General features: G+C 42.3%; 1 protein-coding gene across 6 annotated transcripts in view; it reads right to left on the bottom strand.

The window, feature by feature from the left end:
* Positions 1-15,492, bottom strand: part of CD86 (CD86 molecule) — a 90,451-nt gene that overhangs the window by 34,188 nt on the left and 40,771 nt on the right. Inside the window, exon 2 of one of the 6 annotated variants that reach the window (XM_035709856.2) lies at positions 420-532. The exons of 4 other annotated variants lie outside the window; for them this stretch is intronic. Coding sequence is in view for 1 of the 2 variants with exons in the window: in XM_049105333.1 (XP_048961290.1) it covers positions 6,211-6,227 (17 nt within the window). In the remaining variant the exon portion in view is untranslated. Of the gene's footprint in view, positions 1-419; positions 533-6,210; positions 6,394-15,492 lie in introns of those variants that run through there. One more of the 6 variants, XM_049105333.1, reaches the window with a different exon arrangement.

Genomic DNA, 15,492 nt, shown 5'->3' with positions numbered 1-15,492 from the left:
CTCCCAACCACAACCTCAAGTCATTGCTTTCTCCAGAGGGCCTGCGAAGTAGAAACCCTGGCTTTTGAAGGGAGAGAGCAAAAAGGGGAATGAGAGAGGAAAGAACCTAAGAATTTACGGGGGGATTCTCTGAGAAGAGATTTCTGTCAGCTGTGTTCACAATAAGGTCTGTAGGTGGGTAAACTGGTCAAAAACCTAAAGCAAGTAGCCTCTGGGTAGCTGGAGGTTCACTACAGAAACCAAAGAAGAGCACGCACCGTATGGCACTTTTCCTTACTGTATGTGCTTGGCCCATCATAGACCGTGAGTTAGAGTCAGCTGAATGACTATTTACACTCTTGTTCCTCACAACAAGGTGGGATTATCCATCCCCACGTTGTAGATGAAGAAATGGAGCCTCATAGAGGTTAAGAGCTTACCCTCGCCCGCAAGTAGTAAGTGATAGAGTTGAGGTTTAAGCCCACACAGCCTCATTGTGTTCTTTTTCACATTGGTATAGTTCCTTTAAAAGTTCCAGCCAGGTTCAGCTGTGCTATGGGAGCAAAGAGAAAGGATTCTGAGTCTACCCACTCTTTTATTTTTCTCTGAAGTTTGATTGATTGATCGATTGGTTGGTTGATTGATGGATTTGAGAGAAAGAGGTTTGCTAAATTTGCTGGTGTCTAAGGAGAATTGCTCATTTACTGGATTTAGTTAATGACAGCTTGTTCTGGAGGTTGTGGGGGATATAGAGGGGCTTTGCTCCCTCACACAGTATTACAAAGAAAGACAGAGTGTACAAATATAACTACAATTTAAGTTCTAGGATCAGTGTGGAGGGTGGCAATGTATACCACTCCCTGACACATACAAGAGTCCTTGCTTTAAGCAAAGCAGGAGGTGATGCTACAGCCTCTGGGGGCCTTGGCTTGCCTCTATTTTGACACACTGAGTCAATTCTTTCTCAGAGCAGCACCAGAACCTAAAGCTATACTGTTAGAGCAGCTGTCATTACCTTTGACGTACTGGGGAGGAATAGGGTATTATTTCCTTTATTAAAAAGTTTCTGAAATACAAAATAATCAGGCTGCTGGGAATGGAATGTATCTGGATTTTAACAAGGCTTCTGACAGAGTGTCATGATATGCTTGAGAGCAATACCGAGAAATGTGGGATTGAAATCAGTACAGTTAATGGCTAAAAAGTTGTGCCCTAATATTGTTCATTCATTCAACAAATATTTATTGAGCCAGGCATTGTGCTAGGTGCTCAGAATATAATGATGAACAAAGCCAGGAACAGCTTCTCGTCACATGGTTACTTATGGTTTAGTGGAGGAGTGAAATAAGCACGCAAATAAGTGTAAAATTGTAATGATGACAAGCGCTGCAAAGGAGAGATTCATGGTACTTTGAATGCTTATTATAGGACTAGTCTAAACTGAGATTTGAAGAATGATGTGATAAATATGGACACATATCCTTTGCTATTCCTCTCCTGAAGAGGTAAAGTTTAACCTCCTCTACTTAAATCTGGGCGGACTTTGAGACTTGTTTGGCCAATAGAATGCAACAGAAAGGATGTTTTGGACTTGAGAGGCTAGATCATAAGAAGTCTTATGGCTTCTATTTTTCTTGGGATACTTTTTCTGGGGCTCTGAGCCATCATGTAAGATGTCCTACTACCCTGACACTATCATGCCAAAGAGGCCATGTGTTTGGGCTAACGGTCCCAGCTGAGTCCTGCCTTCCAGCCATTATTGCCAACCCACCAGACATAGGAATAAAATCTTGGATCCTCTAAGTCAGAGGTCAGCAAACTACAGCCTGCAGAGCAAACCTGGCCACCACCTACTTTTTACAAATAAAGTTTTGTTGGAATGCAGCTATACCTGTTTGTTTAATTATTATCTATGGCTGCTTGTCCATTACAGTCATAGAGATGAGTAGCTGTGGTAGGAACCATACGGCCTGAAAAGCTGAAGATGTTTTCTATTTAGTCTTTTACAGAAAAAAATGCTGACCCTTGCTCTATCTAGGTCAGCACTGTCCAACAGAAATATAATACAACCACATATGTAATTGGAAAATTTCAAGTAGCCACAGTAAAAAAATTTTAAAGGTAAAAATTAATTTTAATGATATAGTTTAATTAATTCAGTATATCTAAAATACTATAATCTCAACATATAATCAATATAAAATTATTAATGGGTATTTTACATTCTTGTTTCTGCACAAAATCTTGCGGGTATTTTGCACTTCTAGCTCTTATATGAGCTACATTTCAAGTGATCGGTGGTAGCCACACGTGGCTAGTGCCTACTGAATTGGACAGTGCAGCTCTAGACCAGCCCATTCACTAGATTAACACTAACCACCATATGACTTCAGTTGATGCCATGAGAAACAGAAAAATCACTCAAAAGCCTACCCAGATTTCTGGCCTACAACACAGTAAGACAGAGTAAAATATTCATTGTTTTAAGCTGCTAAGTTTGGGAGAGGTTTGTTATACACTAATAGGTAAACAGAACAGATTAAATACATGCTATAAGGGGAAAGGGAGTGGCTTGGGAGGATTTTAGGCAAAAGGAACAGCAGGTGCAAAGGCAGTGAGGCAAGAGGGTACATGAGGGAAGGCTGATGTGGCTTAAGTGACTACAAGACTGGGGACACAAGCCTGGCGAGGTCAGCAGGGGCCAGATCGTGCTTATCTTAGGGGTCAGCAACAGACTTCGGTGTTTATTCTGAGTGCAACATGAATCACTGAAGAAATTAGAGGAGCAATATTTTAAAAAGATGACTTGGCTACTGTGTAGCAAATGGATAGTAGGGAAGCTGGAACAGATGCCAGAAGACCAATCAGTTGGCTACTGTAGTCATGTAAATGAAAGAAGATGGCCACTTGGTCTGGGGTGGTAGTAGTAGAAGTGAAAGTGGAGAGGTTCAAGCAATATTTAGGATTATAATCAACAGGATGTGGCGATGAGAATAAGATATTGATTGATTGATTGATTAATTGATTGATTCATTCATTCATTCAACAACTGAGTACTAGAAGTCACTCTTGTTTAAGAGATTAACACAGTGGATGCTACAGGGCATTTTTACTTTTTTACTTACTTATTTTCCCAAATAATGGGAAATTCATTTCTGTAAGAGGAGTAGGATAGCTTAATGGAGTCTGCAATATCAGACCAGTTTGTACTTGATGTGGTAGAAAATTGAGAGTTTGGGATTAATGGTTTAGGAGCAGAAAAAATATTTAATCAAAGTTTAAAGAAAATAAGCCTGTCAGTGGCCTGAGGAAGGAGGTGAGGGCTGATGTGAGGGGGATCAAGAAAGCCAATATTAAAGTCTCATAGACCCAAGATAAGGACCGTGGGTATGACAAGAAAGACATGAGCATGAGCGCTGCCTTGATGAAAATGTGAGCACTTCATGGTGTCTGGTGGACACAGGAGATGATTGGCTCTGGATGTGCGTCACCCATTTTCAGCTTTGCTGAGCTCCCCTGCCCTCTATGTCTCTTTCTAGCTCAGGCTGGGTCATTTGACTAACTTGGTTTCCAATCTCTTCTTGGAGCAAATCCTCCTGGGTCTCTATTTGTGGAGAATTTTTCCTATGTAATACTGCCTTACGTTGATAAGCTGTCCTTCCCCTCACCCACTTGGGAGCAGAATATTTCCACACAGATGTAGGGTAACAGCATCAAAGATGCATATGCACAATGAAGAAATGTCTATGTAGACTCTTAAGGAGAAGAAGGCTGCTTTTATTCATTCCCTGATATTGTAGGTGACTAAGTATTAAAATCAGGAGTCCATTCCCCTCACTCACCCAAAAGAAGGAGCACATCATGGTGAGAGCATTTAGTTTTTCCAGTCTACTTATAGCAAGTTTGTGTACGAGACACATCCCCAGTTCTCCTAGTCATATCTAGAATTGGATCTTTCTGAGACAAGGAGCATCCCTTTTCCAAATTATCAATGGTTGTTGAAGCCGTTTTTTTTTTTTCCTTTTTTGCCAAAAAAGTGCCTATGAGCAAGCATCATGCCAAGTTATACAGGTGAGTCTGTGCACCTCTGGTCAAAGGCTCCGCCTACCGCAAATAAGACCCACAGAACTCACTAAAAGGCATTTATGCCAATCCTGGCCCTGTAAGAGGGCCCCTTCCTGTTCTCTCAGAACCAGAATCATGGTCAAAGAGAGAAAGCTAGTGTTTCAAGGGCACAATTTGAGGGACGTCCCCTCTCCCCATTCCGTGTACCAGCTCAACCCCGGGTGCTTGGAATTCCCAAATTACTCATTCCTTGGGTTAAGGCATTTTTGAAAGCCCCTATTAAAATGCAAATGCTAACTAGAAAGGAGCAATGTTTTTTGGTTTTAGCCCTTAAGAGTTAAGTTCAAGTTAATTTATCTAAATAGGAAATGGAACTCAGAAAGGAATCATACTCAAAAAAAGTAGGGAGACTAGTGAATGGGAACCTTCCTCTTCTGATGGGGAGATGGAAAGTGCTGAAGACATATTTTTCCCCTATACCTCTTCAAAATGGTGTCTATTTCCCAAAGCTCACCCTGAGTATACGCCAATCTACGGTTCAGAAACAAGGCTCTACATAAGGTTAGAGATGAGGATAAAGGTCCAGTAAAGAATGATGTGCCCAGCCTAAGGCCCTATCCTTCTGTCCTGCCCCCTAAATACTCTTATTTGCCTGACCACGAAAGGTGAATTGTCAACACTTGCCTAGACTCTGGATAACCGCCCAGGAACCTTCCGACCACCCTCCTTGCTTGCTTCAGACATGTTTTGTTCTTGTTCTGTTTCTTCACAGCTTTAGGCTCCTAGCCCAGAAACACCTAAACCTGGCCTCTATCCCATTTTTGAAACATGGTATTTCAAACATCTCAATTCTCTCCTAAAGAACCTGGCTTGGGTTACCTTTTCACCTTTTATGCTCTTTCCACTCTCACCTTAGCCTCAACTCCATAAAATCCAATCCTCATCTCCACCAGGAAGAGACACCTGACATTCAGGGGTATAGAGTAGCCAAAATATCAAGCTCAAAGACATAGTTATTAAACAGTGAGTAAAATCACAAAGAGCCATTTCCCTGCCTTCAAAGCACTGTCGCCATACAGTCATGTTAGTGTGACTATTTAATTAGCACTGTTTTCCCATAAGACTAAAAGCTTCAAGAGTACAAGGACCATGTCTTTTATGCTCCCTGTTAAAACCCCACTACATGGGACATAGTTAAGCCCTCAATAAATATATTTAGAAAACACCAGTGAACAAACATTTATAAAAGCTTCTATTATACACGGTATAGCTCATATAAATAGCATTCATGGTACCTGCAACAGCAAACAGCTAAAATAATACAGAACTGTGAGCTTGTGCACATAATTAGACTCATGTAAGTCCAGAGCCTTCGTCCCAAGTTTGAGGTTACACGTCAGAGGAATAGACCATCTCCTTAGCTATTACAATTTGAGGGGAGTGGGAAGTTCCCTTGGCCAAAAATTATTTTCACCTGTCTCTCCTTAAATAACTATTAGTGGAGACACTATTTTAAGCCTATTTGCAAATGCAAATACGTTCATGGTATACAGAACACTGAGAAACCACTGCCTGGGCTCTTTTTTGACCTAAGACTTTCTTTTCAAATGGGCTGTTGGTCTCTGGTGCCAAGAGGAGCCAATAGTGTGATGGGGCACTTAGATGGGAGGAAGAAATGGAGAAAAGAGAAAAAAAGAGGGACAGGTAGAGAAATGCCAAATAAGAAAGCAGAGAGCGCTGCAGAGGCTGTGGCTTTTGCCTGGGTTGTCTGAACTTCCCACTGGCACGAGGGGCCCAGGCAGGGCCAGCGTCTTGGATGGTTTCTCCTGCAGCAGAGCTACTTGGAGCCTCCGGCAGCCAGAGGCCAGGGGTGGCTGCGGGTTGTTTGGTAAGTGGCGCCTTCTGTTTCCTGCCTGTCCCGTCCCTTAGGTCACCAAAGCAGACAAAGGGATCTGGCTGGAAGAGCCACGTCTTTGTATTGTCCTACCTCCGACACGGCCAGTCTCAGAAGCAAGCTCAGGCTTGCCCAGAAGTTCGGTGCATGTCCTCCACAGCCCTTCTTACCCGCTCCCTGGCCAGCCAGCAGCCCCACCTCTGAACACCTGCCCCAGACTCAGCCTCATCTAACCCCGTGCCCCCAGGCACCCGGGCGCCCGAAGAACGTACCTGTCACACATGCCCATCCACCGCAGCTCCCGGAGACCAGGTGCATAAGCCCAGTGGCATTCCCGAGGAACACAGAAGCCGGGTATTAAGAATAAACAAAGAGGAGACTTCGTGAGCTCCCCATAACGTCCTAACACCCCTCGTAGAGAAAGAAATAATGTCAGGGCTGAGGCTAGAACTCAAATGTAGAAAGGGGAACTGACAAGAAAGAAATAGCACCACAGACAGGGGCTGGTTCCAGATAACTTCTGATGGCAGGTGGGCATTTCCACCGATGAAAATGACTACGAATGCACTGGCGGAGAGTGAGTGAATGTAAAGCCCTGAGGAAACTCCCCAAAGACAGCCCAGCCACAAATATGACAAAGACTGACAGGGATCCGGGAGTGCAGGCTCTGAGGCTCATAGGTAAAGGTTCAGCTCAGTTTAACAAGTGTTTGATGGGGTAGCCACGTACCCTGTACCGTGTCTGGCTTGGCAGGGCTGCAGGAGACAGTTTGTAATCAGAGAACCCAGACACTGGGTATTTCTCTTCTCACTCACCCACCCCCACCACCAACCATTCACTTTGAGTGTACCTCCATGGATCCTGCTAGAAGCCAATTAACATACACAGCCCGTTTTCACATTTTCCCAATCTAATCCTAACTGTCCTAATCTAGAATGTTTCTATTACCTTGGCTCCTGTTCATAGAACTAGGTGGTACTCTCAAGTCCAGGGACAAGTCACAAGCAGAGGAGTGACAGCTGTGTGAATGTCAAGTGGATTTTTCCAAACCTAGTGCTTCAGCAGGGACAGGCTTCACACCTATAATCCTGCCCCCAATGTATGGCTTCCTTTTCTGACTCAATCTGGCCCTGCAAAGCCCTCTGCTCAATGTTGGGGGGAGGGGGAGAGATTTGTGTGCTTCTGAGCCTGCAGTATTTGCACTCAAGAGAGAAGTTCCCTCTGAGCAAGCCTCCTCCACTCCCTGGAGGCCAACTGTGCCCTGCAGGGCTGGAGAAATTAAAGTAACAAAGGAAAAGCTGTTTGTTGTCTGGGTTGAGAAGGAGCACCCAAGCAAGGACTTGTGGTGCAGGGGAAGTAGCACAGCCTGGGTTTGAAACTGGTGGCCCAAGGTCAAATGCTGGCTTGATTGCTGGGCCCTGAAAAAGTTCTGAACATCTATCTCCCCATCTCAGTCTTCTTATTCAGGAAATGTGACCAGCGTCCTTGCTGCTTTGTTCTGAAAGACAAATGGGATCTTGCATGTAAATCGCCTGGCCCTGAGCGTGCTATGCAGCTACTTACTCTTCATTATTACTTTCCTGTCTTCCTTTTAGACCGTCCAGTTCTCATTTTGACCTTTATTGGACCACAAAGATTATCCTTAACCACTGGAAGGATGATGGTCTTTCTTCCCAAAAACACATCAACTCCCTCACCTTCCGTCCAGGACCTCTTGAACCCATAGCCTTCCTGCATGGGTCCCGGGCCCTGACTCATAGGGTCTTCACTTCCTCTCAGCCATTCTGTGTGTATACCTTGGAAACTTCATCCTTTATTCGGATAGGCCCCACCTGGGGTTTTCCTCTGGATTTTACAATCATATATTTTTTTAATTTCAAAGGGTCCATTTAGTTTCCTTATTGTAACACATGAAATTACCCCTGTATCAGGGCACAGGAGAATCAATTTACATTCCACTCGTTTTTCAAGTTTCCTTTGTTTCTTTGTACTCAGCAGTCAAAATCTAAGATAGACTAAATTGGAAAGTCTTACTATTGGAATATTGGAATAGTATTTACTGAATTTCAGTCACTCTAGCTACTAGTCCCACTTCATATCTATGTCAAATCTGTATTAATTTTTTTATACACTTATTTTTCTCTTGACTTACTTTTGAGTCAGTTTATTTTAAAAGGAGTCTTTATATCAACAAAAAAATTTTAAAAGCCAATATACCTTGCCATAAGTGAAGGGTGAGTAAAAAATAACACATCACACAGGGCTTTGGAATCACAGACACCTGTGTTCAAACTCTGGCTAGTTCAAACTCAACACTAGTTGATACGTGTGTGTTCTTGGGGAAGTCATCTAACTTCTCTGAACCCTAGTTTCATCACAGAAGTAATGCTAAACATCTTATAAGCTTGTTGTAAGGATTAGATAGGAAGACACATATATGGTGTCTCACACAGATCCTGACATGTATCAGGTTTTTTTTAAAAAAGCTGTTTTATTGTTTTCCCTTTCACATATTTTCTCTCATCTCCTCGTTTCAGCTCCTGCTTAGAGCAGTATCCTATACACTGCAACACTGAATAAATGAGAGATAAGGGGTGAGGCTGGCAGCAGAAATAAAGGACAACACGGTGCCATGGAATTCCCTTACTCCATGACTTCATTAGCATTGCTGGGTTGTCTAAGGGACCTCAGAAGTCATCCCAGCCTCTCACTGTGAAGCTGGGACCCCTTTGATGTTATCTTCAGTAGACGGACATCCAGTCTTTGCTTTCTCACTTATGTTGGAAAACTCACTACCTGATAAGACAGTTATAAGAGAAAAAGGTCTTCTTTATAATAATCTCACATCTCCCACTTCTCTCTCCTCAGCCCTGTAAGTACCATTTACTTGTCTCTGTCCTGTATAGTAAACTAACTGGTATATGCATTTTTAACTTCTTTACATAGAGCCCTCCAAAGAGTTGAAAGCAGATATCTCTTCTCTCTGCTAAATAGTATCAGTGTCCTCAACTGTTCCTCATATGATGTGGTCTCTAGAACCAAAGCAACCTGGTGATTCTCTTACTGGCATCTGACTTCCTGAATTTATTAACATACCTCTTTGCAGAGAGGGCTCACAAAATGGAATGGATGATGATAAGATCACTTTTGTTAATGAGTCAGAGATCAAATAAGCTTATAAACAGTTGTATTGGAGTGGCTGACCATGATTTTTATTTTTTCAAGTGTCATGTCAGATCACCACCTCCTGGTCCAATCTTATTTGTGTGTCAGTGTTCAGCCAATCAAAATTACTCTAAATCCCATACATGTCTTTCATTGTATTGGTCATCTTTTCAAGCCATGTGCCGCTGAAAAATTTGATAAGAAGGCCTTACCCAAGGGTCATCAGGGCCAAGGATAGATGGGGTTCAGCAGTGATGGTGGTCAACAATATCAAATGCTAAGATGAGGTTAAGCAAAATGAAGATCAGTTCCTTGTGCTTAGTAAGGAGGAAGTTACTAGTAACCTCAGAAGGCTGCTTTCTGTGTGGGGCTGCTTCCTCCATGCCTCACTCCCAGATGTTCTCATATCTGATGAGGCCAAGGCTACAAGCAAAAGCAGCAGGAAGCGAGTGGCCAGAGATGGTAGCTGGGTCAGGGAAATAGATACCTTTGTGATGTTCTTGCTGAACTGCCCAAGAGATATTCCCCTGGGACCACATAGTTAGGCTCTCCTCTGGGGGCAGGGAAGGGCAGAGCTAGGAACTTGTGGGCATTTGGAAAGATCCAAACAGCCAAATTTTCCAATTCCAGCCACGTATTTGTTTGCTATATATAAATGACTTCCTGTGGTCACTGGTCAAGAGGAAATTTAAATATTTTAAGTTGTGGTAGTTCCAATACAGGACAAGATCGTTTCCACAAATAATTGTAGCAGCATTATTTATTGAAATGTTAGTGTTTGTTTTCGAGATTTCTTGACACACAGTTTTGTTTTGTTTGCAAGAGAGAAAGCAGAAGAGACAAAAGTCAAGGCACCTTTGGGCTTTTGTGAAAGCCCATGGAAGAGATGATACACGTGTCCTAGATAAGAAGAGAAAAGAGAGCACTTTTGAAATGCAAGAGGAAGGAAGGGCAGAGGTGTTTGGGTCCTGGGAGCAGTGGGATCCAAGCACCCTTCTCAGTGCTCCCCGGGGGCTAAAGCTTTGGGAGTCATGGCTCTTGCCTACAGAGGCAGTGCGCTTGGCTCATGGGCCTCAGTTGGTAACCCCCACTGACATGGGGGCCGGGAGCTGCCAGGCTTCACAGACTCCCGTGGTTTAGATAGTGAGGTTGCCAATGGCAACCAAGACAGACTTGGGACGTTAAGCCCTTTCTCCCATTTCTAGGCATTAAGTAAGCTTCCTGAATTCTGGAGGAAGGAAAGGGCACCCCTGTATGATCAAGATGGAATCTCCTATCCAACTGGCAGGATGGGTATCACGGGTGAGATTAGGTCGAGTTAAAGGAAATATGGAAAGTGATTATCTTTTACATACTTGGATTTCCGGACAGAAATTCCTACCCTATGCATAGTTCCTAAACGGTGTTTAGTTTAGAAGTCATGCAGCTCAGGGAGGTTCTGTTCTTGTTCCTAGCCCTGCTGCGTAAACTCTCACAGTGCAGGATAGCTAGCCACCGCTCCCAGGGCCTGACACTTCTCTTTTAGTTGAACTCTTCTGGGTCCACAGAGAGGGATCCTTGACACCAGTTGAGAGAGCGTAAAACATTTGCTATGAATTTTTTCTTTTACTGCTGTTAGAGAAAGTATTTCTAAAACCCTTCCTCCTGAAGGCATAAACACCCTGACCGCTGAGAGAATGAAGAGACAGCCACAAAGTGGAAAAAAGCATCTGCAAAACAGATACCTGATAAAGGACTGACATCCAAAATGTATAAAGAACTCTTAAAACCCAAGAAAATAAAAAAAATTAAAAAAAAAACCCAAGAAAATGAATGACTCGGTCTAAAAACGGACAAAAGATCTGATCACGCACCTTACCAAAGAAGATACACAGATGGTAGATAAGCACATTAAAAGGTGCTCAGTGGGACGCCTGGGTGGCTCAGCGGTAGCGACTAACGTGCCCTTCAGTAAGTGAATAGATAGACAAAGTGTGGTGCACCCATACAATGGAATATTATTCAATGATAAATAGAGATGAGGTCTCAAGCTATGAAAAGACAGGTACAAACTTTAAATGCATATGGTTTAATGAAAGAAGTCAACCTCAAAAGGCTACATACTGTATGCTACCAATTAGATGACATTCTGGAAAAGGCAAAACCACTGAGTAAAAAGATCAGTAGTGATTGCAAGGAAATGTGAGGAGGGGTGAATAGAGGAGCACAGGATTTTCATGGCAGTGAAACTTTCCTTATGATCCTGTAATGGTGGATACATGTTATAAATTTGTCAAAGCCCATAGAACTGCAGAACCCAAAGAGGGGAATTAAATGTTAAGCATGAGCTTTAATGAACAATGTTGGTTCTCTGATTGTAGCAAATATACCACACTTACTCACGATCATAATAGGGGCAACTGTGTGCCGGGGAGAGGGTATATGGGAATTCTCTGTACCGTCTGCCCAATTTTTCTGTAAGTCTAAAACTGTTAAAAAAAAAAAAAAAAAAAGAAGCCTAATTGATTAAACACACACACACACACACTAACCACATGCACTGATTCCTGGTAAAGCAGCTAAGTTAATGACATGACATTTTAGAGAGCTTCTACACTAGTGGGTAAGAAAATTAGCATCAATTTCACAGTCCAGAGGTTCACTTCTCCACGTTGCCCACTTGTGATCAAACACCATGCATAAAATATTGCTGCAAAACATCTGTACTTTAGTATTTCTGCCCTTTATTTTGATATTTTCTGCATCTTTCTTGTGCAGAATTATAGGTTTTTATGTCAGTTCCTTAAGTACGTTAAAAAGTCCCATTGTGTTCTAAGGCCCAGATCAATAAAAAATAGCTTTCAGTTCCATGTTTCTGGAGGAACATTCTTAGAAACGCAGTAAGTTTCTTTTTTCTTTGAGTGGGAGATACAGCATTGACGTACATTTAAAAGCAATCTTAAATGGTTAAGTATTGAAGGTTGAGTCTTTTTCTTTGTCTGAGCCAAAGTTTTGCAGCCTCCGTATTTATATCCTATAAGAGGGTCACCAAGGTAGGGAGAGACCCTCATTCTTACAACCTCTAGCGCAGGCTCCTCTCTAGTCCTGGGGTGGTGTCTCTGCTGCCCGGGGTGTCTTATTTTATTCACTTTCTCATGATGCAAATTCACACCCATCATTCATGCGTGCTAAGAAAGAGGGAACATGTATTGTTTCTTAAGTTATATTCGATCAACTTCTGAGCACAGAAACTAGGACCTAGTGACATACTTTTGCCTAGACGTCTTCTGAGGAGAAGACACAGAGGCAAAGGACACCAACAGTTATTTACAAGATTCTATCAAACGAATGCAAAAGATTCTTGGCTGTCAAGAATCTCTCAAAACCGAATGGTGGCTTAATAAAACATACCCAAACTTCAGCAACAGTATACATGTATTTGGACTGAAGATTACATTAGCATCTAGTAAAAGGTAGGGTAAGGAAAAATTGTCAAACGGCAAGTGTCAGGATGTACAGGTTTTAGAAAAAGAAGTACTGCTGTACCTGGGCTGGATGTGGCCTTTAGATGAACCGCTACTTTAGCAGTATGGGCAAGGGTGGAAGATGAAACATGGCATAGAGCTCAGGCTAAGGATGGCAACCCTGGCAGGTAAGGAGCCAGCCATCCCAAACCCAGGGTCTGAAAATGGTCAGTTGTCTGGTGGAGACACGGCTGAGTGGGGTGGGGGTGTGCTGTGGCACACGCAGAATTGGGAGTTCCTGGAATTATGGTATCTACAGTGTGGTGGGTGGAGGCACTTCAACTGTTTCTCCCTATGGAACCAGGCCCAGCACTGGGAGATACGCCCGAGGGGGCAATGGGGAACTGGACCACAGATCAGGAAACAAGGCCAAGCCAGAAAGGACTACAGCTTGGGGAATTGAGGGACTCACAACTCAACCCCAGGACACTAGAGATCACAAGTATATCAACAAGACCACCTGCAGAGCAACCCTGCCCCCGTGTCTGCCTGCTGTGCATACAAACACGTCATAAAAGGAACTAGGCACAGCTTCAGGGGTCGCTCTAGGGTGTCCATGGGAACTGGTAATAACTATGGACTCTAGTGACAAACAAATACACATATTTTATCCTTTACCTTTGTTTCTACCCATCTTTTGTATCTTAACAATATTTCCCATTTTCCAATAATAAGCCACTGATTAGCGCCACTTGGAATTTCTACTTTTTAATTTGCCTTCAGCCATTCAATAAATGCTTCACCAGCCTTAATTGAGTAGGTCTTGGGCTGGTCCTAGGATATAAGATGAACAAAAGCAGAGGGTCCCTGCTCTGCAAGATTCTGCAGGTGAGTGCAGGAGACCTATACCAATTAGTAATGTCGAGGGACCTGCCACCAAGTGATTTTCAAGATCAACAACTTTAGTTATGTAGGACGTCCTAATGATGCAATAACTTCCTAATAGCATGTGATAGATTCTAACTAGGTTGTATCTGTATCGGTCATAATTAAGAAAAGGGAATAGGCTTTTCTAAGAAATATTGGTTCTCCTTCAGTTCATATTTTAAATGGTTGTTGTGTCTGCATGACCGTTAGTCATGGGTGGCACAGTAGAAAACTCGGTCAAGAGAAGGGTAGACTAAAGTGATACTTAATTTCTATTTTAATAATTCTATATCCTAGCTATCTAGTAATATTTACAATATAATCTTAGAATCTTGGGACTTCTGAGAGTTTACCCAAAAGATATTACTAGTTAACAAATAACGAAACTATGTAAAATCTTTCCAAGATGAATGAAACATATACAAAGCTTAAAAAATTGATACCAGGGATCCCTGGGTGGCGCAGCGGTTTGGCGCCTGCCTTTGGCCCAGGGCGCGATCCTGGAGACCCGGGATCGAATCCCACATCGGGCTCCCGGTGCATGGAGCCTACTTCTCCCTCTGCCTGTGTCTCTGCCTCTCTCTCTCTCTGTGACTATCATAAAAAAAAAAAAAAAAAAAAATACCAATAAACTACCAACATCAGTGATGGTACTTTTCAGAATTCAACAAAGTAAATACATGATTCCAAACATAGCACTTTATCAATCTTTAGTGTTAACTGGGAACATTAAACCTAAATTCAGAAGATTGTGATTTCTGAATTTAAAGTGGCCCATTTGCTTAAGGGTATGCACTTACACATTCTGAGAAACTGTCATTTCTTTCACAAAGCATCTGACATTTGCCATTTCCTTTAAATCTTAGTTAGAAGAAATAAAATGAGGTAATATGCTAAATGTAAAAGTGGCTTGAAGAGTTAAGTCCATATGCTTTTTCCTATTTGTGCTGAGGAGAGAATATAATACATAACAAAACTAACACATTTTAGCAAATGGCAGCATATTTCAAATTTAGGGAAGCATGATCTGCGAAAGCACCTTTTTATGCAAAATATTTATATAAGAGCATAAATAAAATGTACTCTACAAAGTAAAATAAAATAGATTGGGGCATATAGAATACAGCCAGTATGACTAAGCTTGTTAAAACAAAACAAAACACCACTGGAGTTTTTAAAGCTTCCATTTCACAACAGGGTTAAGGGAGTGGGCATAGCACACTCAAAGGCTCACTTCCCCGTGGCATCTCTGTAACCAAAAGCAATGTACTTGAGACTTCTGGGAACCCTTACAACATGTATTTATCAACTTGGATTTGCAATTTTGAAGTTGATGGTGCAGAACCATTGAGATGTAATTTTGCAGTTCCCTTCACATGCTTTTATCTGGAAGATTCTAAAGGTCCACCACCCCATAGGCATGTGGCTACTTGGAAGAAATTTTCCAATAAAACAGATGTCACTCTTCCTACTCTCTAGCCACGTGAGAAAAGGGTGGCCTCTTTTGAAAACCGCCTTAAATAGCTTTCCTCACATCTGGTTTAAGAGGGAAAGAAATCTCAAAAAAAAGCCTCGCACTGGTTGTCTGCAATTTTGATGTGAAGACATTGGAATTCTTAAGAGGGACTGCACTGGTAAACCGATCTTCGCGATTCAAGTATTGGAGACAAAATATTGTATTTGTCATCATACTTGAGTTCCATTTTCACTGTGCATGGCCTATTTGCATACAAACAAAGGAGATTATTTTTACAAGAGGTTTTCTGTGTCTTTGTTTTGGTCCTTTGGGATGACTGTGGTAAATAAGGGAGCAAGCCATTTTCATACCTTGGATTTCACACATTGTGCTTATATCATCCTTCACTTCCTCTTCCTCACCGCCACCCATTCATTGGTGGCCAGTTTTGGGGTCTCTATCACCTCTTGTCTGGATGACAGCAACAGCATCCTGCCTGTTTGCCTTTCACTATCCTTTACCCTATCATTACTGTTCACCGAGAGCAATCTGATTACGAAACT

The sequence above is a fragment of the Canis lupus genome, chromosome 33, assembly GCF_003254725.2.
Source record: "Canis lupus dingo isolate Sandy chromosome 33, ASM325472v2, whole genome shotgun sequence".
Classification (NCBI taxonomy): domain Eukaryota; kingdom Metazoa; phylum Chordata; class Mammalia; order Carnivora; family Canidae; genus Canis; species Canis lupus.
This window is presented reverse-complemented; position numbering and strand designations above follow the sequence as displayed.